The sequence below is a fragment of the Pristiophorus japonicus genome, unplaced genomic scaffold (assembly GCF_044704955.1).
Source record: "Pristiophorus japonicus isolate sPriJap1 unplaced genomic scaffold, sPriJap1.hap1 HAP1_SCAFFOLD_279, whole genome shotgun sequence".
Taxonomy (NCBI): domain Eukaryota; kingdom Metazoa; phylum Chordata; class Chondrichthyes; family Pristiophoridae; genus Pristiophorus; species Pristiophorus japonicus.
Genome location: NW_027252549.1, coordinates 549,487 through 576,828, shown reverse-complemented (window position 1 = coordinate 576,828; position 27,342 = coordinate 549,487). Strand labels below are relative to the sequence as shown.

Below are 27,342 nucleotides of genomic sequence, written 5' to 3'. Positions count from 1 at the left end.
CCTGGATGGCCTACTCCTGCACCTATGTTCCATGTTTCTATGTTTCTATATTTCGTGGGACTGTCTATGATGCTGATGGTGATTCACCCGGACTGCAGACCCCTCATAGGGCGCCCGTTGTAGACAGTGTGTGAGTGAGAGTGTTATTATTCACGCGAATCACTGGTCACGCCGGGGAGAGCAGCTCGCCCACAATATCAGGACACAGGGAGTCTGATGCAGGAACGTTTCTGCGTCTTCTCATCTTTTAATTAATTTCAGAATCAGTGTGAAGGGATATTTCCCTACATTCTTCAACTGCTGTCTGAACTTAGTCTGGGTGACGGCATAAATTGCCGTGTTTGTGCAGCAACTCAGCAGCTGCAGCATTATTCCAATGTCCATTACATAAAAAGGTATATATACAGAATCATACCCCAAATAGTACATCTGGATCCATATAGAATGCACCATAAACACCGCCCACAACAGGATGAAATTGCCGGAGATAACAAACAGTAAAATGATGGAATTCCTGCGGCTCGCCATCTCTGGGTCACTGGGACACTCCCCACTGCTGGCACCCAGGAGTTGCCTGCGGGCTCTGCTGGCCAATATAATATGCCTGGCGGTGACAGTATTGAGCAGCAGAATCAGAGCAAATGGGACACATGGGGTAAGAATATAATGAAGGAATGTGATTGCTGTCCAGACTGGTGAATACAGAACATCATACGTTGTATAGCAAAACCAGGGTATGTTTGAAAGATTATAGAAACTTGTCAACATAAAATACCAGAAAATGTTCTTCAACCCGCTCAGCAAAGTCACGGTTCCCAGAACCACAGCCGCCGTTCTCTCGGTGCAATATTTAGTTTTCAGCTTCTGGCAACAAATGGCCACAAAGCGATCAAAGGTGAAACTGACGGTGAACCAGACAGAACAGTCTGTGGCTGCGTGAAGTAAGACGGCGTGAATATTACACACGCGGAAGGACCGCACGAAATGTAACTCTTTCTGATAAAGAATGGGAATGTGTCTCAGTATCAGGTCGAGGATAATGACCAGGAGATCCGTCACTGCCATGGCCACCAGATAGCGAGTGACACATCTGGAGAGACCGCACTTTCCACGAGGCAGGATCACAATCGTCAGGATGTTAACTGTCAGGCAGGGAAATAAACAGGTAAGTTAAACATTAATTTCGAGAAAAGATTAGACTCCAAACTAAAATAATTAGCAATCATTGACAAGGTAATCACCAACTAAATTCATTTATCAGCATTAAATCAGACGACCTATCACTCAGTCAATGAGCCGCCAAATGCTTATGTAACATCATCATCATCGGCAGCCCCTCGAAATCGAGAAAGACTTGCTTCCACGTTAAAAGTGAGTTATCAGGTGACTGAACAGTCCAACATGGTAATTACAGTCCCTGTCACAGGCGGGACAGAGACTGGTTGAAGAAAAGGATGGGTGGGGAGTCTGGTTTGCTGCACGCTCATTCCGCAGCCCTCGCTTGGTTTCTACATTTTCTCGGCGACGACTCGAGGTGATCAGCGCCCTTCCGGATGCACTTTCTCCACTTAGGGTAGTCTTTGGCAAGGAACTACCATGTGTCGGTGGGGATGTTGCATTTTAATATGGAGGCTTTGAGGGTGTCCTTGAAACGAATATTTAAAGTATTTGAACACAAATGGAAGAGATTAATTGCTGCAGCTTTTCACCTTTTGGTTTCCACTTGTGCAGAAAACATTAGACGAGAAAATATGAAAGTTTGTTCATATTCTAAGTACATAAGTTACAATCAGCTGGGGTTGTTTATCATGAAATACGATTTTTGATTTAAATTATATATTAATTGCTCCCTCATTATAGAAACATAGAAAATATAGAAAATAGTTGCAGGAGTAGGCCATTCGGCCCTTCGAGCCTGCACCATCATTCAATGAATTCATGGTTGAACATGCAACTTCAGTACCACTTTCCTGCTTTCTCGCCATACCCCTTGATCCCCCTGGTAGTAAGGTCTATATTTAACTCCTTTTTGAATATATTTAGTGAATTGGCCTCAACAACTTTCTGTGGTAGAGAATTCCACAGGTTCACCACTCTCTAGATGAAGAAGTTTCTCCTCATCTCAGTCCTAAATGGCTTACCCCTTATCCTTAGACTGTGACCCCTGGTTCTGGACTTTCCCAACATTGGGAACATTCTTCCTGCATCTAACCTGTCTAAACCCGTCAGAAAGTTAAACATTTCTGTGAGATCCCCTCTCTTTCTTCTGACTCCATTGAATACAAGCCCTGTTGATCCAATCTTTCTTGATATGTCAGTCCCGCCATCCCGGGAATCAGTCTAGTGATCCTTTGCTGCACTCCCTCAATAGCAAGAATGTCCTTCCTCAAGTTAGGAGACCAAAACTGTACACAATACTCCATGTGTGGCCTCACCAAGGCCCGGTACAATTGTAGCAATACCTCCCTGCCCCTTTACTCAAATCTCCTTGCAATGAAGGCCAACATGCCATTTGCTTTCTTAACCGCCTGCTGTACCTGCATGCCAACCTTCAATGACTGGTGTACCATGACACCCAGGTCTCGTTGCACCTCCCCATTTCCTAATCTGTCACCATTCAGATAATAGTCTGTCTCTCTGATTTTACCACCAAAGTGGATAACCTCACATTTATCCACATTATACTTCATCTGCCATGCATTTGCCCGCTCACCGAACCTATCCAAGTCACTCTGCAGTCTCATAGCATCCTCCTCGCAGTTCACACTGCCACCCAACTTAGTGTCATCCGCAAATTTGGAGATACTACATTTAATCCCCTCGTCTAAATCATTAATGTACAGTGTAAACAGCTGGGACGACAGCACAGATCCACTAGTCGCTGCCTGCCATTCTGAAAAGTAGCCATTTACTCCTACTCTTTGCTTCCAGTCTGACAACCAGTTCTCAATCCATGTCAGCACACGACCCCCAATCCCATGTGCTTTAACTTTGCACATTAATCTCTTGTGCGGGACCTTGTCGAAAGCCTTCTGAAAGTCCAAATATACCACATCAACTGGTTCTCCCTTGTCCACACTACTGGAAACAACCTCAAAAAATTCCAAAAGATTTGTCAAGCATGATTTCCCTTTCACAAATCCATGCTGACTTGGACCTATCATGGCACCTCATTCCAAATGCGCTGCGATGACATATATGTGCAATAAAACCGATAACTCTAATCAAATTACACTTTTACCATTGAAGAATCAAATTAAATATGATTGCCGGTGTTGTTGATGCACTTCTGTCCCTCGGGCACCCATCTCTCATGGAAGGCCGAGTACGTTCCGGTGGACACCGCGTGCTCCATCTCCAGGGAAACCTTGGCTTGAACGTTTCCACGGAAGAGAGGGAGGCAGCCGGGCTGAACGATCCTCTCGACCGTCCGCTGCCTGGACCAGCTGATGGTCCACTTGGCCATGTCCCGGAGCAGTCCGACGACGAGGATTCTGACCTCCCGCTCCGCTCCGCACGAGGGGCCCAAAGATCAGGAGTGTACAGCCGGAGGCAACAGATTTTTCCACTCTGTTTCTCGCTGAGAGACGCACTGAACTGTGACAGATCGGCATGGGACCAAATTGCAAATTCAAATTAAAGATTGGAAATAAATTCAAGAAATCTGGCTGAACGAACATTTTATTTGTGAATGTTAATGATGCTTGAAATCCTGTTCCACCCATCAGAAGCACTGCCATTAATGCAGAATTTGAGATGGTGACAAAGGAGACACTGACTGGAACTAAATGATCAGCGGATATTTACCCGGCTATAACTTAGCGTGGACAGAACAGAGCGAACAGAGTTTCGCTTCCTCTGTTCAAATCCAAGTGAGAACAAAAGAGGTGAAATTGGCTGATAAAAGGAAGGAATGAAATAATTAAAAATGGACGGAATCTTTTATGATTTCTGAATTATTGCATCACAGAAAATAACGGTAAAACATTCACAATAAATAAATATTCATGAACTTCAGGATCTCTGAGATGATTCCAGTGATACGATGATGGGACTTCCCAGATAGGGCTCCCATCTCGCTTCAGGAGTTCACACCAACATCTCCCTAGATTACACTGCTCCCTCCCTCAGTCTAGATATTTAAGGACCAGGTTCGCCTACATTACACGACACCCACCTCTGTCGAGAAATTTCATTCGCAGGTTCGGCTAACTTCCAGTGCTCTCACGTCGGTCCAGGGATTTCATTCCGAGAGCCAAATATTTTACTCCGCTCACGCCTCTGTGATTGGACCTGAGTCTTTGGAAAGAACATCTGATCTTGGCCGCAACTCCACTTCCGTGCCCACTCCACTCCACATAACCCTGAACACCCTCCTCGTTTAAAAATCTGTTTATCTCCATTTAATAAGATTCATAGAAGCTGCCTCCACAGCTCTCTGTCGAAGAGAATTCGAAAGATTCACGCCCCCCTGAGAGAATAAATTGCTTCTCATTTGTAATTTAAATGGGCGATCCGTTATTCTGAACCTATGTCCCCTGGTTCTAGATTTCCCCCACTAGATGAAACATCATCTCTGCATCTACCCCATCAAGGCCCTATAGAATCTTACACATTTAAATAAGATCACCTCATAGTTTTCTAAACTCCAATGTATACACACTCATCCTGCTCAACCTTTATTCTTATAACAACATTTTCATCCCATTAATCAACGTTGTGAACCTTCTCTGAACTGCCTCCAATGCAAGTAAATCCTTCCCCAAATAAAGTGACCAAACTGTACACAATACTCCAGCTGTAGTCTTATTGACAACCTGTGTTGTTTTAGCAGGACTTCTATATTCTGTCCCACTTGAAATAAAGCCAGATATTCTGCTGCCTTTTCTAATTGCTAGCTGTACCTACATGCTAACCTTCTGTGTTTTATGTACAAGAACCATTGACCAATCTGGACCACAGCAATTTGGAATCCCTCCCCATTTAATAATAATTTGCTTATTTATTTTTCATAACAAAGAAGATAACGTCACATTTTCCACATTATACCCCATCTGCCATTGTTTTAGCACATCCATTTAGCCTATCGCTATGCCTTTGCAGATTTTCTGCGTCCTCCTCATAACATGCTTTCAAACTTATCTTTGTATTATCAGTGCTTCGATGCTGGTACACCTGGACAGTTCCATTGACGGGCCACATCTTCCGAATGCCTGACACAAGACTCGCTAGCAAGCGCTCTACTCGGAACTCCTACACAGTAAGCGAGCCCCAGGTGGGCAGAGGAAACTTTTGAATGAAACGACAAAGCCTCCTTGATAAAATGCAACATCCCGACCGACAGCTGGAAGTCGCTGGCCCAAAACTGCCTGAAGTGGAGGACATGCATCCAGGAGGGCACTGAGCACCTCGAGTCTCGTCGCCGAGAGCAAGCAGAGACCAAGCGCAGGAGTAAGAAGGAGCATGCGGCAAATGAGCCCCACGTACCCTTTCCTTCAACCAGTCTCTGTCCCACGTGTGACAGAGATTGTAATTCCCGTATTGGACTGTTCAGTTACATAAGAACTCATTTTTAGAGTGGAAGCTAGCCTTCCTCTATTTAAAGTGACTGTCTACGATGATGACGTTGTATCACCAGCAAAGATTTAACATTTAATATAGACTTTCAAAATTATGATGGGTTTTGAGAGAGCGAGTAAGTCAAAAATGTTTTCAGTTGCACAATGGTGCGTAACCAGAGGAGACAGGTTTAAGGTAATTGACAAAACAACCACAGGAGAGATGGGAAGAGTGTTCTTTATGCAGTGAGCTGTTACAATCTGGAATGCGATTTGTGAGAACACGGTGGAAGAAGATTCAATCGTTATTTTCGAAAGGGAATTGCTTTATTCGTGGAAGGAGATATAGTTATATTTTTCTGGCTAAAGAGTTGGATATCTGAGATAGTTCTATCCAAGAGACGGCATGGACACTATGGACCGAGTTGACTTTCTTTCCTGTATTAATCTAACATTCTATGAGCAAGAGACAGAGAGAGTGAAATGTGGAGTGACAGAATGAAACTGACAGAGAGGAAGTGAGAAAGTTACAACGTGCCAGAATGAATGAGAACAAGAGAATAGAGAGAGTATGACTGGAGGACGTATAGAGGGAACTAAATTAACATTTATTGGGCAATTGGTTAAATACTTGAAAGAGAAAAATTGCTGGACTATGGGAATCGAGCAGGGGAATGGGACTAATTGGAGGGGGTGAGACCATGGTGGGATTTGAACACATGGATGAGAATAATAAAAATGAGGCATTACTTAATCGGGATCCAATGTTGGTCGAAGAGCAGATTGAACATGGCTGAACACGACTTAGTGGAGTTAGAATAGGAAGAGCAAATTATTTAGGTGAGCTCTAATTCATAGTGCACTGTAACTGCGAGATGGGCAAGGAAAGCATTGCAATTGTCAATTCTTGTTCAACAAAGTCACTGAGCTATTGAGGCGAAGGAATGAGTTGGGCAGTATTATGGAGATGATAGTAGGCAGGACCAGTGATTGAAAGGAGAAGAGGTCAGAACTGAACTCAGGATAAAACAGAATGCCAAACTTGCGAACAATCTCGATCAGCCTCAGACATTGGCCACAGAGGGGACTGAGTCACTAGATATACAATGTGAGGAAGACTTGAAAAGATTTAAGTGACATACTCAGTAATATAGTGAAATATAGATTAGAGTTATAATTGCTGGATATAGAGACTTACAAGGAACACCAACAATAGCAAAGAGGGTGGAATAAATTAAAAGAACACTCGTACAATTAACAACGTATGCATAGTTAATAGCTGGATGCAGAGATGTTCCAGGAACAACTACTGAAGCAAAGATGAGAAAGCAATTTACAAGTCTAGTAATACAGCGAAACATGGTTTGCAGAGTTAATAGTTGGATACAGAGACAACCAGGAACAACAAATGCAGCAAAGAGGGGGGAGTAAAATGTGAAATCAGTGATACATTGAACAATGGTTACTGGAATAACTAGATAGACTTACCCGCAAAACCAACAACAGCAAGGACGGGATAGTAAATGTATTGAATAATACGAAATGCATAACGCATTCGCAATACGAATGATAGTTCCTCATAATGTGCGACAAGAAAGTTAAAATATAAGATGAAACTCTTGCCATTTGTTTTAACATTCCAATCCATTTTTTTCAGATTCTGATCCATTGTTGTAATATTCGAATCTACTGTTCTCAGATTCCGATTCCCTCTCTGTGGAGCAGTGCGATGATCGTTGTTAGTGCCAGAGGTAATGCTCTCACTGTGACGATGGGGCAACACATTGAAAGGAGTGCCTTATTAATATGAGCGAGAATATCTCCAGTGACACAATTCTGTAACTGGAGACTTATATTAATCACAGTCACTGAACAACCAGCTTCTATAAACCCGTGGAGACTGATATTAATTACAGTCCCTGAACAAACATTTTGAATTAACCCCTTTCAATCCAACACTTTATGTACCACAATAAGGTAGATCTCCTGGAGTAGTTTTGATCACCTGGATAAGTCGGGGCGGAATGTTGCCTGATACTTTTTCCGAAATTGACCTGTATTTTAAATTGTTTTTTGCCTCTGCCGGGAGATCACATGGCTCTGGTTGTTTTGGAGTGTAGAATATTTCAGTTTAAGGTGTGTCACAGTTGTGTGGCGCAGTCTGCTTGTGCTTGGTCATCTTTAATTTTCCCCATTGTTAATGGTTCAAAAGATTACATGTAAGCTTGAGGACTGCTGACCGATGGTCGTGTGAGTCTTTGTCGGCCGGTGCGGACACGATGGGCTGGAAATGGCCTCCTGTGTTGTAAATTTCTATGTTTCTATGTTTCTCTATAACTGGTCCGAATGGGATGTATGAGTGTTGCTGAGTGAAGGAATGATGGAAATAGCTCAGGCCAGAATCATTAATCCTCCTTGGATATGTCAGTGGTGACAGAGGACTGGAGGTTCGCAAATGGTACACCCTGTTCAAAAAAGGAAAGAGGGATAAAATCTGTAGCTACAGGCCAGTCAGACTAACGTCTGTGGTGGGGAAACTTCTAGAGGCCATAAGCCGGTATGCAATTAGTTGTCTCTTGGAAAAACCTGGATTAATAAATGACAACCAGCACAAATTGTGTTAATGTCGAAGTGTATCTGAAAAACCTGATTGAGTTTTTTGATGTAATAACCTAACGGTTTGATGAGCGTAGTGCAGCTGATGTTGTGTATAACGACTTTCAAAAGACGTTTGATAAAATGTCACTTCATCGACTTGATAGGGAAACTGAACCTCATGGAATTAAAGGAACAGTAGCTTGGTGGATACAACATTGGCACCCGAACAAATAACAGAGAGTGGCGGTGAAAAGTTGGCGTTCAGACAGAAGGGAAGTATACAGTGTTGAAAGCCAGGGTTCTATATTAGTAGCAGTGCTCTTTCTGATAGAGATTAATAGCCAGGACCTAAGTCTAAAGGCATAATTTCAAAGTTGCAGATGTCCCGAAATTCAGAAATGTAGTAAGCAGTGGGGAGCATAGCAGACATCAGGAGCACAGCGATATTCTGGTTAAATGGGATACACATGCAGGTAAAATTAAACATGTGTGAAGCGATACATTTTGGGAAGGAACATGACAAGATGCAATATAAGTTAAAAAAATACATTTTTTAATGGTGTGTTGGTGGAGAGACACCTGGGAGTCGATGTGCACAAATCTTCGAAGGTGCCAGGGCAAGTTAATAAAACTGTTAAAAACGCAGGAAGAATCTTTGACTTTATGAATCATCACTTATTGTAGCAAAGTGATTGTGCTACTGTACTAATGATCCAGAGACCTGGACTAAAGATCCAATGGCATGAGTTCAGATCCCACCATCTGTGCAATTTAAGGTGAATTAAATAAATCTAGAATTAAAATATTGTGTCAGCAATGATGACCTTGTGGATCTCGATTGTCATTACCCATCTAGTTCGATAACGTGTTTTCGGGATGGAAATCACCCGTCCTTACATAGACTGGCATATATATGACCCCAGTCCCACAGCAATATGGTTAACTCTAAATTGCCCTCCAGATGTAATCGATGCATTCACCAGCAGCGTTAAGGTGGAATTTGGGATGGACAATAAATGCTGCCCACACCACCGATTCACACAAAATGAAGGTGCAATAAAAATCTGTTAAACATCGGTTTATCTCTGCATGACGATTCGGCAGCACACATTAGTAAAGCCTTGGAGAAGGTGTGGAAGAGATTTAATCACCATCATAGGCAGTACCTCGAAATTGGGGATTGCTTGCTTCAACTCTAAAAGTGAGTTCTTCGGTGATTGAACATATATGGGAATTACGGTCTCTGTACCAAGTGGGGCAGATAATGGTTGAGGGAAAGGGTGGGTGGGACTGGTTTGCCTCACATTCCTTCCGCTCTCTGCGCTTGTTTTCTGCATGCTCTTGGCGACGAGCCTCGAGGTGTTCAGCGACCTCCCAGATGTTCATCCTCCATTAGTGCAGACTTTGGCCAGGGACACCCAGCTGTGACTGACAATTTTGCTCTTTTTCAAGGAGACTTTGACGGTGTCCTTGCAACGTTTGCTCTGCCCACGTGGCGCCTATTTGCCTTCGAGGAGTTCCAAGTAGAGCGCATGCTTTGTGAGTCTCGTTTCAGGCATGCGGACAATGTGGCCCGCCCAGCGGAGCTGATCAATTGTGCTCAGTGCTTCGCTGTGTGGATGCTGGCCTGATCGAGGGCGCTAACGTCGGACATCCCAAGGGGTCTGCAGGATCTTGAGGAGCCATAGGTATTTATCCAGTAATTTGTGGTAACTACTTCATACTGTCCACGTTTGTGATCCGTAAAGTAGGCTGGCTATGTCTTCATTCCCGTAGACCATGAGCTTGGTGCCAGATTTTATGGCGTGATCTTCCAACACTCTCTTCCTCATGTGACCGAAGGCTGCGCTGGTGCACTGGTACCCGCAGAGAGAGTTATAAGGAGACAGAAGCAACTGTGATTTTTCCCGTTCGATCAGAGAATATTAAGGAGAGATTTAATAGAGGTTTTCAAGACTATGAGGGCTTTGGATAAAGTAACTGAAGAGAAACTCTGCCAGTGGTAAAAGAGTTGTTAACCACAGGGAAGAGTTTTACGAAAATTAGTAGAGGGAAGATGAGGAGAATTTCTCTTACACTGCGAGTTTGCATGACCTGGATTGTTCTCGCTGAAAATGGGATGGAAGCAGATTTAACAATAACTGTTAACATTTGCAGATGACACAAAGATTAGTGGGAAATCGGTTTGTGTCGAGGACACAGAGAGGCTGCAAAGAGATTTAGATATGTTAAGCGAATGGGCTAAGGGTTGGCAGATGGAATACAATGTCGGAAAATGTGGGGTCATCCACCTTGGAAAAAAAAACAGTAAAAGGGAATATTATTTGAATGCGGAGAAATTACAACATGCTGCGGTGCAGAGGGACCTGGGGGTCCTTGTGCTTGAATCCCAAAATGTTAGTTTGCAGGTGCAGCAGGTAATCAGGAAGGCGAATGGAATGTTAGCCTTCATTACGAGAGGGATGGAATACAAAAGCATGGAGGTATTTCTGCAACTGTACAGAGTATTGGCGAGGCCGCACCAGGAGTACTGCGTGCATTTCTGGTCACCTTACTTAAGGAAGGATATACTAGCTTTGGAAGGGGTGCAGATACGATTCACTCGGCTGATCCCGGAGATGAGGGGATTACCTTATGATGATAAATTGAGTAGACGATGTCTTTACTCGTTGGAGTTCGGAAGGATGAGGGGTGGTCTTATGGAAAAATGTAAAATAATGAAATGGATAGACAAGATAGAGGCAGAGATGTTGTTTCCACTGGTCGGGGTGACTAGAACTAGTGGGCACAGCCTCAAAATACGGGGGGGGTGCAATTTAAACGGAGTAGAGAAGGAATTTCTTCTCCCAGAGGGTTGTCAATCTGTGGAATGCTCTGCCCAAGGAAGCAGTTGAGGCTAGCTCATTGAATGTATTCAAATCACAGATAGATAGCTTTTTAACCATTCAGGAATTAAGGGTTATGGGGAGCGGACGGGTAAGTGGAGCTCGGTCCACAGTCAGATCAGCCATGATCTTGTTGATTGGTGGAGCAGGCTTGAGGGGCTAGATGGCTTACTCCTGTTCCTAATTCTTATGTTCTTATGTTCAACTGTAATTGGAATCAATACTGGAAGTGTGGCATTTGGAGGAATCAGGGAAAAGAACAGGGGTGAGGGGCTGATTGAATAGCTCGATCACAGAGCCTGGAGCAGCATGATGGATCGAATGGCCTCTTCTGTGCTGTATGATTCTGTGGTCCTGTGATAACATACGCCATTGTGTCCTTGTCTCGTGTGCAGAATCGAGGCTGTGCTCTTTTTGAGCCTGTTTCTAATCGTTACTTGTGCTCTGATAAAGGCAATAGCGGAAAAGCAAGCACAGTTTGAAAAAGAGTTTAAAAAAACTGAAATCATGAAATAATTATGAGACCAAAATTGGGCCATGATGATAAATTCGCCACCAATAAATCCAATGAGGATTTCAGGAGAAGCCTCTGTGCCCAGAGAGGTGAGAATGGGGAACCCACCACCAGAGGCAGTGGTTGATGCGATTAGTACAGAACCATTTGATGGGAAGCGAGATAAACAAATCAGGCAGAAAATATTAGAAGATTCTGCTAATAGGGTAAGATGCAGAGTTGTGGGGATTGTGTGGGGGAAGGGTGTTGGTGTGTGTGCTGCATAAACACCAGCATGGAGCAGTCGGTCCGAATGTCTGCTTTGTGTGCTGTACGTGATATATCATTTGCTTAGCGGAGCATGAGCCCCGCTCTGATCACATCCCGCGCCGGGATTCAATCCACGCATTATAAATCATTGCTCTGATACCTATTACATTATTTGTATCCATTTCCTCTCAGTATATCAGGGATAAATGTAACTAAATCACAGATGAAGGTTGCAGCAGAAGAGGAGCTCGGGCAGGAGGGCAGACAGTCAAAGTTATGAAGGTGCAAATCACGATGGAGACAGAATATGATGCCACGGATGCTTCAATCGCAACACTCAGCGCAGACGAGTGAAGGAAGTACCTGAGGAACCCGAAACCCAGCCAGAGACAGAAACTACCAGGCTGAACAGTATGAGTTTTGTAATAATACGACTGACCAACAAAAGTGCTGCATCTGTCTTAAATGCTCAGCAATTTGAGGCGTGGAAAATGACAACCAGTTCAGTTTACATTGTTCCACCGGCAGGTACATGACGGGGTTAGATACACAGGAAATTTCTCTCCACACCGTCCCATCAATCACACCCAGGGCAGGTACAGGGGGTTAGATACAGAATAAAGCTCCCTCTACACTGTCCGATCATTCAGTCCCAGGGCAGGTACAGGGGGTTATATACAGAGTAAATTCTCTCTACAATGTCCCATCAAACACTCCCAGTGCAGGTACAGGGGGTTAGATACACAGTAAATTTCTCTCTTCACTGTCCCAACAAACACTCCCAGGGTAGGTACAGGGGGATAGATACAGAGTAAAGCTCCTTCTACACTGCCCCTTCAAACACTCCCAGGGCAGGTACAGGGGATTGGACACAGAGTAAAGCTCCCTCTACACTGTCCCATCAAACACTCCCAGGGCAGGTACAGGGGGTTGGACACAGAGTAAATTTATCTCTACACTGGCCCATCAAACACGCCCAGGCCAGGAAAAGCATGGGATTAGATACAGAGTAAAGCTCCTTCTACACCGTCCCATCAAACACTCTCAGGGCAGGTACAGCACAGGTTAGATAAAGATTAAAGCTCCCTCTATAATGCCCATCAAATACTTCCAGCGTAGGTACAGGGGATTAGATACAAAGGTAATCTCATGCACAATATCCAATCAAACATTCCTAGGAAAGGTGTACCGACTGATACAAAATATTTGTTCAGTGTTTTTGCAATCTCCATATTCCCCATTACTAATTCACCGGATTGTCCTCTTAGGCACCAACATTTACTTTAGCCATTCTTTTCCTTTTCATATACATATTGAAAACTCTTGCTATCTGAGTTTTATATTTCGTGCTAGTTTACTTTCACAGTCTAACTTCCCTTTCTTCATCATTTTCAGTCGTTCTTTGCTGGCTTTTCAAAGATTCCCAGCCTTCTCTCCTCCCACTAGTTTTGGCCACTTTGTATGCCCCTGTTTTTAACAGGATACCATCCTTTATTCCTTTCGTTAGCCACGGATCGCTATCCTTTCTCTTAAACCTTTTCCTCCTCACTGGAATATATTTTTCTTGGAGTTGTGAAACATCTCCTTAAATATAGACCACTGTTCATCAATCGTCCTAGAATTTAACTATATTCCCAGTCCACTTTGCCCAATTTTGTCCTCATATCTTCATATTCTATTTTATTTAATCTTAGTACGCTGGCTTGAGATCCAACTTTCTCACCCTCTATCTGAATTAGAATTTCAATCATGTGATGATCACTCATTCCAAGGGGATCCTTTACTAGGAGATTGTTAGTTGATCCAGATCTAAGATAAGCTTCCCCCTGGTTGATTCCGTTCTATACTGCTCAAGGAACCCTTCCCATATACACTCTGTGAACTCCTCCTCAAGGCAACCTGATCAATTTCATTTGTCCAAAGAATATGGAGGTTAAAATCACCCATGATTATTGTTGTTCCAATTTTACAAGCCACCACTATTTCCTGCTTTATGTTCCGACCAACAGAGTTGCTACTGTTGGGGGGCCTATAGACTGTGCCCACCTGTGACTTTTTCCCCTTATTTTTCCTTACCTGCAGCCAAACTCTTTCAACATCCTGATCGTTTGAGCCAGTATCGTTACTTGCTATTGCAGTGATTCCATCCTTCATCAATAGAGCTACCCCACCTCCGTTTCCTTTCTGTCTGTCCTTCAAGATTGTCAAGTACCCCTGAATATTTAATTCCCATTCCTGGTCGCCTTGCAACCACTTCTCTGTAATGGCTATCAGATCATACCCATTTTCATCTATTTTTGCAGTCAACTCATCTATTTTATTACAAATGCTTTACAAATGTTGTATTCCGCCCAGCAACAAACCCAGGACACGAAGGTTGGAAAATACCCAGACTTACAGCGATGCCGGGAGATCCACAGGCGACAATTCCAGCAACAATATCGGGAACATCCTCAGATCTCCCACAATTGTGTCCTGGTCACACCAGGTCTGAGCAACGCTCCCAACAATAAGGTCCTGATCATTCCGGGTCTGACCGGGGCTCCTCACAATCAGGTCCTGATCATCCCGGATCTGAGCAACCCTCCGCACAATATAAATGCGTATAAGGTAGCCAAGGTTAGTGGGAAACTAGAGAATTGGGAAAACTTTAAGCAAAAGCAAAGAATGACTAAAAAAGTAATAAAGAAAGGGAAGATATATTATGAAGGAAAGCATGCGCAAAACATAAAAACAGATAGTAAAAGCTTTTACAGATATGTAAAACTGAAAAGAGTGACTAAAGTAAATGTTGGTCCCTTAGAAGATGAAAAGGGGGATTTAATAATGGGAAATGTGGAAATGCCTGAGATCTTAAACAATTATTTTGCTTCCGTCTTCACAGTGGAAGACACAAAAACCATGCCAAAAATTGCTGGTCATAGGAATTTTGGAAGGGAGGACCTTGAGATGATCACTATCACGAGGGAGGTAGTGCTGGGCAGACTAATGGGACTCAAGGTAGACAAGTCCCCTAGTCCTGATGAAATGCATCCCAGGGTATTAAAAGTGATGGTGGAAGATATAGCAGATGCATTTGTTATAATCCACCAACATTCTCTGGACTCTGGGGAGGTACCAGCGGATTGGGGAGCAGCTAATGTAACGCCTCTGTTTAAAAAAGGGGGCAGGCAAAAGGCAGGTAATTGTAGGCCGGTTAGTTTAACATCTGTAGTGGAGAAAATGCTTCAAACTATCATTAATGAAGAAATAGCGGGACATCTGGAGAGGAATAGTGCAATCAAGCAGACGCAGCATGGATTCATGAAGGGGAAATCATGTTTAACTAACTTACTGGAATTCTTTGAGGATATAACGAGCATGGTGGATAGAGGTGTACCGATGGATGTTGTGTATTTAGATTTCCAAAAGGCATTCGATAAGGTGCCACACAAAAGGTGACTGCAGAAGATAAAGGTACGTGGAGTCAGAGGAAATGTATTAGCATGGATAGAGAATTGGCTGGCGAACAGAAAGCAGAGAGTCGGGATAAATGGGTTTTTTTCCGGTTGGAAATCAGTGGTTAGTGGTGTGCCACAGGGATCAGTACTGGGACCACAACTGTTTACAATATACGTAGATGACCTAGAAGAGGGGGAAGAGTGTAGTGCAACAAAATTTGCAGATGACACTATGCTTTGTGGGAAAGCGGGTTGTGTAGAGGACTCAGAGAGCCTTCAAGGAGATTTGGATAGGTTAAGCGAATGGGCTAAGGTTTCGCAGATGGAATACAATGTCGGAAAGTATGAGGTCATCCACCTTGGGGAAAAAAACAGTAAAAGGGAATGTTATTTGAATGGGGAGAAATTACAACATGCTATGGTGCAGAGGGACATGGGGATCCTTGTGCATGAAACTCTTTTTGGAGTTTACCTGTAAAACAAAAACATTAATCGGTGCCACCCGCCCTGGATGACACACCAGACATTTACAAGGCCCTCTTTTTTTTTTTTTTTTTTTTTTGTGCACTACAATAAAATGTTCCTTTTTCCAGTGCCCCCTATAAAAGGGGAGGGGGACACTAAAAGCACCGGCAATTAAAACAAATTAAACTTCAAAACGTAAAATCAAATTAAAATTTGGTTGCCGCGTGATGATGCACTCCAGTCCCTCCGGTGCCCACCTCTCGCGGAAGGCCGCGAGTGTACCGGTGGACACCGCATGCTCCATCTCCAAGGACACCCTGGACTGGATGTAAGAGCGGAAAAGAGGCAGGCAGTCAGGTTGAATGACCCCCTCGACCGCCCGCTGCCTGGACCGGCTGATGGCTCCCTTGGCCGTGCCCAGGAGCAGTCCTACGAGGAGGTCCTCGGACCTACCCGCTCCCCTCCGCACAGGGTGCCCAATGATCAGGAGAGTGGGACTGAAGTGCAGCCAGAATTTCAGGAGCAGCCCCTTCAAATAATGGAACAGGGGCTGCAACCTCGTGCACTCAATAAAAACATGGAACACGGTCTCCTCCAGACCGCAGAAATTGCAGGTGGCCTGGGAGTCCGTGAACTGGCTTAAAAAATTGTTGCACGGCACTGCTCCGTGCACCACCCTCCAGGCCAAATCCCCGATGAATAGTGGGAGGACCCCTGCGTAGAGTGCCCTCTATCGGGGTCCCCCGCCTCCTTCAGACGGCAAGATGGTACGCCATGGCGTGCCCGGACGGCAGGCGAGGATGGCAAAGTTGAGAGTGTGCATCAGCATCCCGTACAAGAAACCCCTCCGCGCCGAACTGAAAGGCACGGAGGGGATTTCCCCGAGGCGGCTCAAGTTGGGTGGCGCCGGGCCCCGTCCCAAAAAGTTAGTTTGCAGGTGTAGCAGGTAATCAGGAAGGCAAATGGAATGTTGGCCTTCATTGCGAAAGGGATAGAGTACAAAAGCAGGGAGGTCCTGCTGCAACTGTATAAGGTATTGGTAAGGCCGCACCTGGAGTACTGCGTGCAGTTTTGGTCACCTTAATTAAGGAAGGAAATATTAGCTTTGGAAGGGGTACAGGGACGATTCACTCGGCTGATTCGAGAAAAGAGGGGGTTACCTTATGATGATAGATTGAGTAGACTGAGTCTTTACTCCTTGGAGTTCAGAAGGATGAGGGGTGATCTTATAGACATATTTAAAATCAGGAAATGGATAGACAAGATAGAGACAGAGAGGTTGTTTCCATTGTTGGGGGAGACTAGAACTCGGGGGCACAGCCTCAAAATACGGAGGAGCTAATTTAAAACCGAATTGATAAAGAATTTCTTCTCCAAGAGGTTTGTGAATCTGTGCAATTCTCTGCCAATGGAAGCAGTTGAGGCTGGCTCATTGAATGTTTTCAAGTCAAAGATAGATAGATTTTTAACCAATAAGGGAATTAAGGGTTACGGGGCGAGGGCAGGTAATTGGAGCTGAGTCCACGACCAGATCAGCCATGATCTTTTTGAATGGCGGAGCAGGCTCGAGGGGCTAGATGGCCTAATCCTGTTCCTAATTCTTATGTTCTTATGTTCTTATATTCTCAAGTGTTTTATTAATAATTAAATTGATGGTAAATTGAATTGTGCCAAGAGATTAAGTTGATGGAGATTGGGTTGTGTTTATATGCAGTCCCTCTTATGATGGTGTTGGTTTCGGCAGGGTTATTATTTTTGGGGTGGGGATCGGTTTGTGTTTGTCGTTTAAAATTGTTTTTTATGTGGGTTGTTAGTTCCTTACTATTTATCCAATTGGTGTCTGTAAGTTAGGGAACGTATTAATTGTAAGTAAGTCAATAGTATTTTTTGGATTTATTAATAAGATTATTCCCGGTGTTCTAAGTTATGGATGTTAATTGGGGAGTTATTGTTATTGTTTAAGCCGTTGAAGGATACTGTGGAATCTGCCTGTTGGAAACGTAGGCTGTTGCTGCTGTTTGGCTGAATGTTGATTGGTCACAGCGTGGAGCCGTGTGTTCCTGAGTCTGTGTCTTCCCATTTTATTCATTTAAACATTTGTGGATTAAGTTTAAGTTACATGGGGGCGGGAGAGGGCAGGTGGGAATTGATGGGCTTGCTAATTCTTCAGGTTGTGGAGAGTGGGTCCGTTGATTATTTGTCTGGGTTGGAGAGAGCGGTGGCTGAGGGAAAGAGTGTTCGAAAATCAGTTCCTCAAATCTGCCAGCATGCTCATGGTCTACAGGGCTGCAGTGATACCCGCCCTCCTGTATGTCTCAGAAACATGGACCATGTACAGTAGGCACCTCAAATCGCTGGCGAAATACTACCAATGATGACTCCGCAAGATCCTACAAATCCCCTGGGAGGCAGATGCACCAACATCAGTGTCCTCGACCAGGCCAACATCCCCAGCATTGAAGCACCGACCACACTTGATCAGCTCCGCTGGGTAGGCCGCATTGTCCACACGTCAGACACAAGACTCCCAAAGCAAGCACTCTACTCAGCACTCCTTCCCGGCAAACGAGCCAAAGCTGGGCAGAGGAAACGTTACAGGCGCACCCTCAAAGCCTCCCTGATAAAATGCAACATCCCCACTGACATCTTGGAGTCCCTGGCCAAAGGCCGCGCTAAGTGGAAGTGCATCCTGGAGGGTGCTGAGCACCTCTAGACTCATCACAGAGAGCATGCAGTAATCATGTGCAGGCAGTGGAAGGAGCGTGCAGCAAACCAGACTCCCCACCCCTTCGCTCAACCACTGTCTGTCCCACCGGTGACAGGAACTGTAATTCTGGTATTGGACTGTACAGTCACCTGAGAACTCATTTTTAGAGTGGAAGCAAGTCTTCCTCGATTCCGAGGGACTGTCTATGACGATGATGACCTCCGTTTGTTGGGGCCTTTTGTTTTGCTGGGAACGCTGATTTTATTTTTTTGAAAACGAAATGTATTTTTGATTTTGTGCAAATGGACCTTGCTGTGGGATTTCGGATCGGTTGTGTGCGGGAAGGAGGGCTCTGGGATAGCTTGTGTGTGGGGGGTCTCGCTTAGGTTTTGTGGGGGGTCTCGGTTAGGTTGTGTGTGTGAGTGGGTCTCAGTTTGTTTGTGTGTGAGTGGGTCTCGGTTAAATTGTGTGGGGGTGTATCGGTCAGGTTATGTGTGGTGGGGCTCAGGTTATGTTGTGAAGGTGGGGGGTTATCGGTTAGGTTGTGTGTATGGGGAGGGTCGCGGTTAAATTGTGTGGATGGGGGGGGTCGCAGTTAGGTTGTGTGGGGGTGTATCGGTCAGGTTATGTGTGGGGGGGCTCAGGTTATGTTGTGAAGGTGGGGGGTTATCGGTTAGGTTGTGTGGTGGGGGGAGTCGATTCGGTTGTGTGTGTGGGGGGTGGGGTCTCGGTTAGTTTGTGTGTGGGGGGGGTTTCGGTTAGGTTGTGTGTTGGGGGGGTCACGGTTAGGTTGTGTGTGTGTGGGGGGGGGGTCTCGGTAAGGTTGTGTGTGTGGGGGGGGCGTCACGGTTAGGTTGTGTGTGGGGGGGGTTTCGGTTAGGTTGTGTGTGTGTGGGGGGGTCTCGGTTAGGTTGTGTGTGTGGGGGGTCTCGGTTAGGTTGTGTGTGTGGGGGGGGTCTCGGTTAGGTTGTGTGTGTGGGGTGGGGGTCTCGGTTAGGTTGTGTGTGTGGGGGGTCTCGGTTAGGTTGTGTGTGTGTGGGGGGGGTCTCGGTTCGGTTGTGTGTGTGGGGGTTCTCGGTTAGGTTGTGTGTGTGTGGGGGAGGTCTCGGTTCGGTTGTGTGTGTGGGGGGTCTCGGTTAGGTTGTGTGTGTGTGGGGGGGGTCTCGGTTCGGTTGTGTGTGTGGGGTGGGGGTCTCGGTTAGATTGTGTGTGTGGGGGGTCTCGGTTAGGTTGTGTGTGTGTGGGGGGGTCTCGGTTAGGTTGTGTGTGTGTGTGGGGGGTCTCGGTTAGGTTGTGTGTGTGGGGGGGTCTCGGTTAGATTGTGTGTGGGGGGGGTCTCGGTTCGGTTGTGTGTGTGTGGGGGGGTCTCGGTTAGGTTGTGTGTGTGTGGGGGGATCACAGTTATTTGTGTGCTTGGGGTGGGGCTCTGTTAGGTTGTGTATGGAGATGTCTCGGTTGGCTTGCGTGTGGGTGGAGTGTCTCGGTAAGGTTGTGTGTGGGGGTGTCTCGGTTAGGTTGTGGTTGTGGGGGGGGTCTCGGTTAGGTTGTGTGTGTGTGGGGGGATCACAGTTAGGTTGTGTGTGGGGGGTGGGGCTCTGTTAGGTTGTGTATGGAGGTGTCTCGGTTGGGTTGCGTGTGGGTGGAGTGTCTCGGTAAGGTAGTGTGTGGGGTGTGTTGTCGGTTAGGTTGTGTGTGGGGTGTGGTGTCGGTTAGTTTGTGTGTGGGGGGGTTCTCGGTTAGGTTGTGTGTGGGGGGGTTCTCGGTTAGGTTGTGTGTGGGGGTGGTGTCGGTTAGGTTGTGTGTGTGGGGGGGTTCTCGGTTAGGTTGTGTGTGGGGGTGGTGTCGGTTAGGTTGTGTGTGTGGGGGAGTTCTCGGTTAGGTTGTGTGTGGGGGGTGGTGTCGGTTAGGTTGGTTGTGTGGGGGGGTTCTCGGTTAGGTTGTGTGTGTGGGGGGGTTCTCGGTTAGGTTGTGTGTGGGGGGTGGTGTCGGTTAGGTTGGTTGTGTGGGGGGGTTCTCGGTTAGGTTGTGTGAGTGTGGCGGGGTCTCTGTTAGATTGTGTGGTAGTGGTCTCGGTTAGGTTACTGGTGGAGGAGTCTCATTTAGGATGTGTGGGTGTGGTCTTCGTTCGGTTGCGTGTGTGGGTGGGGTGTCTCAGTTAGGTTGCGTGTGGCGGGGTCTCGGTTGTGTTGTGTGGGGGTGGTCTCAGTTAGTTTGTGTGTGTCAGGGTCTCGGTTTGGTTGTATGAGGGTGGTCTTGGTTAGGTTGCCTGTGGGGGTGTGTCTCGGTTACGATGTGTGTGTGTGTGTGTGGTGGGGAGTTTCGGTTAGGTTGTGTGTGTGGGGGGTTTCGGTTAGGTTGTGTGTGTGGGGGGTCTCGGTTAGATTATGTGGGGAGGGGGCCTCGGTTATTTTGTGTGTGTGTGTTGGGGGGTCTCGTATAGTTTATGTGTGGGGGGGTCCTCGGTTAGGTTGTGTGTGGGGTCTCTGTTATGTTGTGTGTTTGTGGGGGTGTCTCGGTTCGGTTGTGTGTGTGTGGGGTTTCAGTTATGTTTTGTGTGAGGGGTGGGCTCTTTAATTTGTGTTGCTTTTATGGATCGAATAGTCGGGTCAATTCGCTGTTGGTTATTTTAGGGCCTAGTGCCGATTAAAAGCCTCAGGCTGGAATTAAGGTTCGGCCGAGGGTGCAGTGTTGTTCCCGGCGAAGGGATTTGTCTCCGTATTTTGAAGGTGGTTGATTTTAAATTGCTATTACCTTCTTTCGGGAAGATTGATTGATGCACGTTGATGTGCTGATTTGTATTTTGAAGATTTTAAATGTTATTAGTTGTTTTTTGTTATTTTTGTATTTATTTTAACAATGTCTGTTTTTGGGTGAGGATTGTTTTAATGATTAATTCGGTTTTAGGATGGGGAAGGTGGGATTATTTTAATTGTTAATAGTCTTAGCAGGTTGATCAGTGTCCATGCCACGTTGGAGGACCACGTGGGGGGAGGGGGAGGGAGAATTTAGGAAGCACTTTTTCCTTTGATTGTTTTAAAATTTATTTTCTGAAATCACGTGTGTGTCATCATCACAGGCAGTTCTGGGAATCGAGGAAGACTTGCTTCCATTCTAAAAGTGAATTCTCAGGTGACTGAACATTCGAGGATCCGCAAGATCCTGCAAATCCCCTGTGAGGACAGTGCCACCAACGTTAGCGTCCTCGACCAGACCAACATCCCCAGGGTTGAAGCACTAACCACACTCGATCAGCTCCGCTGGGCAGGCCAAAGTGTTGGCCTGCCCGACACGAGACTCCCAAAGCAAGCGCTCTACTCTGAACTTCTTCACAGCAAACGAGCCAAAGTTGGGCAGAATAAACGTTGCAAGTACACCCTCAAAGCCTCCGTGATAAAGTGCAATATCTCCACTGACACCTGGGAGTCCCTGGCCAAAGACCGCTCTAAGGGCAGGAAGTGTGTCGGGGAGGGCACTGAGCAGCTCGAGTCTCGTCGCCGAGAGCATGCTGAAATCAAACGCAGGCAGCGGAAGGAGCGTGCGGCAAACCCGTTCCACCCATCCTTTATCTCAACCACTGTCTGTTCCACCTGTGACAAGGACTGTGGTTCTCGTATTGGACTGTTCAGCCACCTAAGGACTCATTTTACGAATGAATGCAAGTTTGTCTCGATTCCGAGGGACTGCCTATGAGGAACAGTCCAATACGAGAATCACAGTCCCTGTCACGGATGGGTCAGACAGTCGGTGATTGTACGGGAGTGTGGGGCTGGTTTGCCGCGTGCTCCTTCCGCTGCCTGCGCTAGATTTCTGCATGCTCTCGGCGAAGAGACTCGAGGTGACCCTCGAGGTGTGCGTGTACGTAGTGGTTCGATGGCAATAGTTTTCTGTTGGGCAGCGGGGGACGGGGAGCAGAGAAATATCAGTCCCGCACCAAACGCTTATCCTACTAGTTCTAAATAGCAGTACAATTAGAGCTGGTATGCAGAACATCTTTTGTTAAGAAGGGAAATAAGAACATAAGAATTAGGAACAGGAGTAGGCCATCTAGCCCCTCGAGCCTGCTCCGCCATTCAATAAGATCACAGCTGATCTGGCCGTGGACTCAGCTCCACTTACCCGCCCTCTCCCCATAATCTTTAATTCCCTTATTGGTTAAAAATCTATCTATCTGTGACTTGAATACATTCAATAAGCTAGCCTCTACTGCTTCCTTGGGCAGACAATTCCACAGATTCAGAACCACTGGGAGAAAAAATTCCTTCTCAAATGAGAGAGAGGCTTTTTTTTCCAAGAAAAAGACTGACACGGTGGGTTGGAAGTGTGGAGAGAGTGAGGGAGAAGTTTCCCAAGGGTTGGGGGAGAAAAGTATGTTGGGGTTTTTGGTGGGGATGGGGTGGGGTTTACCCTCAATTCATGATCCATCGTCTTGATGGCTAATTATAGTCGAGAGGCCAAATGTTTCGCCCTTACTGGGGATTCATCAGAGACCAGGAAAAGCAAACGGGTCGTGGGGCTCAAGGGTCAGAGGGTATCAGATCGAGAAACTTACAGTGAGAGGTTATGGAGAGTTTAGAGCTCCACCTTCCACCAGGTCAATCGGAACGAGAAGGTTTGGGAGGTGGGAAATAAACGATTTAAACCTCCTCCCTCGCAGTGATAAGGTATTAATCCTGAGCTTTGTCTGGAGTTATGGTTCTTGTTTTTCTGTTGAGTCTGTGTGATCAGTGGTCGTCCCTGTTTGTTAGGTAAAAATGTGGAGTTCCTCCCCCTTTTTGTTCATGTTTGTGTGTAGTGTGTGATGCGTCACCTGGTTGAATGCCCGTGGTTCAGGTTTGGGATTTTTTGTGGGGTCTAATGTTTTGATTTCTGACAGTTTGCTTCTCTCTTTTAAGTTATTTCTATCCCATTTTCCCCTTACTTCCTGTAATAATGTTTTTTTGATTTTAGTAAATCATTTTTAAAACATTTGTAAATTTATTTTTGTTTTGTACTTATTTTGGTTTTGTTATAGTTTCCGGGTTAGTTCTGTCCTGTTTTTGTTATTACTGTCTTCGTTCAGTCCAGTCTTTTGTTTTATTCCTGATTTTGTTCGCTGTGTCATCTATTGTACCCGATTGTTGTGGGCCCTTGTGTTTCCTGGTCTACTCGGGGGAGGGCGGCTTGGCACTCTGTTTTACACACATTTCTGTTTAGCTCCTGTTTCCATGAGGCGGAGGCAATGGGTGGGGGTAGATTTCGGGGCATTTAGAGAAAGGACTTCGGGTTAGGGTCTGCATTAATATATTTTAGGTTAGCGTTCAGTCTTGGGGATCTAGTGTCTGGGGTTAGGACTGATTTTGGAAGCTGTGGTGTGGGCCGTGCAACATTAGGTTAGGGTTCGCTTTCAAGGTTTTTGGGTTGTGGTCTGCACTGTTATGTTTTATGTTAGGGTTAGATTTTAGCGGGGGTTCGGGTCCTGGGTTAGGGTTTGGTTTTGGGGTAGGAGTCTGTGTTTACAAGTTTTGGGTTTAGGTTTCTGAGGGTTAGGATTTAGTTTTAGGGTTAGGATTTGGGGCTGGGGGCTAGATTTTAAACTTCTGCTTCGGGTTCGTTCTTAGGGAGTTGGGGCCGAACTAGGTTTTGGGGCTGGAGTCTGGAAAAATGATTTCTTGGGGCTCGAGTTAATTTTATGGTCCTGGGTTAGGATTTGGTTTTGGGGCTGGGGTCTGTGTTTACAAGTTTTACCTATAGGTTTATGAGGGATAGGGTCTGGAGTTCGGGTCAGTTATTTTCATTATTTTAAATTATTTGAATTAAGAGTATGATTCTTTCTTTTCTGGTTACTTCTTTTTTGTTATCGGATTCTCTGTTCATGTTTGGGATTATTTAGGGTTTATTGTTACATGCTGGGAACTAGGATTTGCTTCAGGTTTGGGCACAGGCCTGAGAGTTCGGCTATTCTCTCACAGGGCCGCCCCTCACAGCGCCACTCCTCACAGTGCCGCCCATCACAGAAAAATGATCTTGGCTTGGGTATATGGGGCACGTGACTGAAATCTCTAGGGAACGCCAGAAAGCCCCATGGCCAACTGTGAAGTGGAGGTTAAGTGCTTTCATTGTCAATACACAGGTTAGTAATTGGGGCAGGTAGATGTGAAATGAAATTTAATGCAGAGAAATGTGCTGCGATAGATTTTGGGAGGAAAGTAAAGGGAGGAAATGTACAATAAATGGTAAAACTTTCAATGGAGCATGGGAACAAAGAGGTTTATGGTTGTAATCTTCGAGCTAATTCCTTGTCTTACTGAATATCGAGAGTGTTAAATAGGTGTGCTTGTATTTACTCTGTACAGCCACCAGAGGGCTCATCCCCTGGGGTTCCAAGGGATCCCATAATCCCTTGGGGTCACACTTATTTAAGGAGGCTTCACAGGTTGGAGAGGCACTCAGGAGACCTGCAATAAAAGACTAAGGTCACACTTTACTTTGAGCTCACAGTGTTCAGTCTCACGCTTTCTCCATATACACCAACCGCCCACAAGATACAAACAGCGAACCCAAAGATGCAGAGAACAGTGAGCATCCTGGAGAAATTCTCGGAGGGAGAAGTTTGGGAAACATTTGTGGAGCGACTCGACCAATACATCGTGGCCAACGAGCTGAATGGGGAAGAGAGCACTGCCAAATGAAGGGCGATCCTCCTCACCGTCTGTGGGGCACCAACGTATGGCCTCATCAAGAATCTGCTTTCTCCAGCGAAACCCACAGAGAAATCGTACGACGATTTGTGCACACTGGTCCGAGAGCATTTGAACGCGAAGGAAAGCGTTCTGATGGCGAGGTACCGGTTCTATAACTACAAAAGGTCTGAAGGCCAGGAAATGGCGTGTTATTTCGCCGAGCTAAGAAGCCTTGCTGGACATTGCGAATTTGAAGGACATTTGGAGCATATGCTCGGAGACTTATACATAATTGGCATTGGCCACGAGACTATACTTCGCAAACTTTTGACTGTAGAGTCCCCAACCTTGAGTAAGGCCACAGCGATAACCCAGGCGTACATTGCCATCAGTGACAATACGAAGCAATCTCTCAACACACAAGTGCTGCTACAAGTACTGTGAACAAATTGATGTTGTTTTTGAATCATAATTTACAGGGCAGGTCAAAAATACCTGCAGCTGCACGTCCGCAGATGACTCAAAGTCCATCATCTTGTTGGCGCTGACGTGGTTGTCATCGATTCCATTCATGCCGATTCAAAGAGTACGTTTACAAGGGCTGTGCAACAATGGGACATGTCCAACGAGTGTGCAGGCAAGCTGCAAAACTTCCTCAACCTGCAAACCACCATGTTGCAGAGGAGAACATATCCATAGAGGATCACGATGAACCAGAGCCTCAGACCGAGGAGGCAGAGATACATGCAGTGCAAACATTCACCACGAATTGTCCACCGATAATGCTGAATGTTGAACTTAATGAACTAAATGGACTCCCGGTGTCAATGGAGCTGGACACATGGGTGAGCCAGTCCATCATGGGCGAAAAGACTTTCGAAATTTTGTGGTGCAACAAGGCCTCAAGCCCAGTCAAAACTCCAGTTCGCACGAAACTAAGAACTTACACGAAAGAACTGATTCCTGTAATCGGCAGTGCTACCATAAAGTTGTCCTATGATGGAGCGGTGCACAAGCTAACACTCTGCTTGTTACCGGGCGATGGTCCCATGCTGCTCGGCAGGAGCTGGCTGGGAAAGATACGCTGGAACTTGGACGCCATCCGAGAGCTATCGCCCACTGACGACACTCCATGGGCACAGGTCTTAAACAAATTTCCTTTGCTGTTCGAATCAGGCATCAGGAAATACCAAGGAGCAAAAGTGCAGATCCACCTAATTCCGGGGGCACGACCCATCCATCACAAGGTGAAAGCAGTACTGCACATGATGAGAGAAAAGGATAGAAATCGAGCTCGACCAGCTACAAAGCGAGGGCCTCATCTCACCGATCAAGAGAGCGAGAGAGAGAGAGAAACAGAGAGAGAGAGAGAGAAGGCGAGAGAGAGATAGAAGGCGAGAGAGTTCCAGTCCTCAAGGGAGAGAACAATGTCATAATCTGTGGCGATTACAAAGTAACTATCAATCGTTTCTCCCTGCAGGATCAATACCCACTTCCAAAAGCCGACGACCTCTTTGCAGCGCAGGCGTGAGGAAAGGCGTTCACGAAGCTGGATCTGACCTCAGCCTACTTGAGGTAGCAACTGGAGAAATCATTGAAGGCTCTCACCGGCATCAACACGCACAAAAGTATTTTTGTTTGTAACAGAAGCCCGTTTGGAATTCGATCGGTGGCGACGATATTCCAGAGAAACATACAAAGTTTACTGAAGTCGGTCCCGCACACCGTGGTCTTCCAGGACGACAACTTGTACACAGGTCGGAACACAGACGAGCAGCTGCAGAATCTGGAGGAGGTTCTTAGTTGACTCAACCGCATGGGGCTCACCTTAAAATGTTCAAAGTGCGTTTTCCTGCCGCCTGAAGTGGACTTCATGGGAAGGAGGAATGCGGCGGACCGCATCAGTCCCAGCAAAGCGAAGACGGAGGCAATCGAGAACGCACCGAGGCAACCTGCAGATCTAGCCAAAGTTATGGAAGCATTTGAGAGTGAGCAATCACCCATCACAGGACAAGCAGGACCCCTTATATCCTTAGTCTAAAGCTGTGTGCTTCACGAGAGTTGATCCAGTGTCCCAGTGGAAATGCAGGAAGATATAAAGCCATTCCAGTGGCGCAAAGATGAAATGTCTATATAGGCAGACTGCCTGCTGTGAGGCAATCGAGTAGTGGTCCCCAAGAAGGGCAGAGGCACCTTCATCAATTACCTGAAAATACCCGCACTGGCATCATAATGATGAAAGTGATAGGCAGATCCCACGTGTGGTG

General features: G+C 45.9%; 1 protein-coding gene across 1 annotated transcript; it reads right to left on the bottom strand.

Annotated features, from left to right (window-relative positions):
- Window positions 1-252: 252 nt before the first annotated feature.
- On the bottom strand, window positions 253-25,648 carry LOC139247670 (probable G-protein coupled receptor 139; the record flags this gene model as incomplete). Its single annotated transcript, XM_070871755.1, has 6 exons — window positions 25,571-25,648; window positions 14,203-14,435; window positions 11,479-11,485; window positions 9,881-10,012; window positions 7,047-7,272; window positions 253-1,142 (listed from the first exon to the last, which is right to left on the bottom strand). Coding segments are annotated over exons 1-6 (1,566 nt in total), but the record flags the coding sequence as incomplete, so codon positions are not given.
- Between the last annotated feature and the right edge of the window lie 1,694 nt (window positions 25,649-27,342).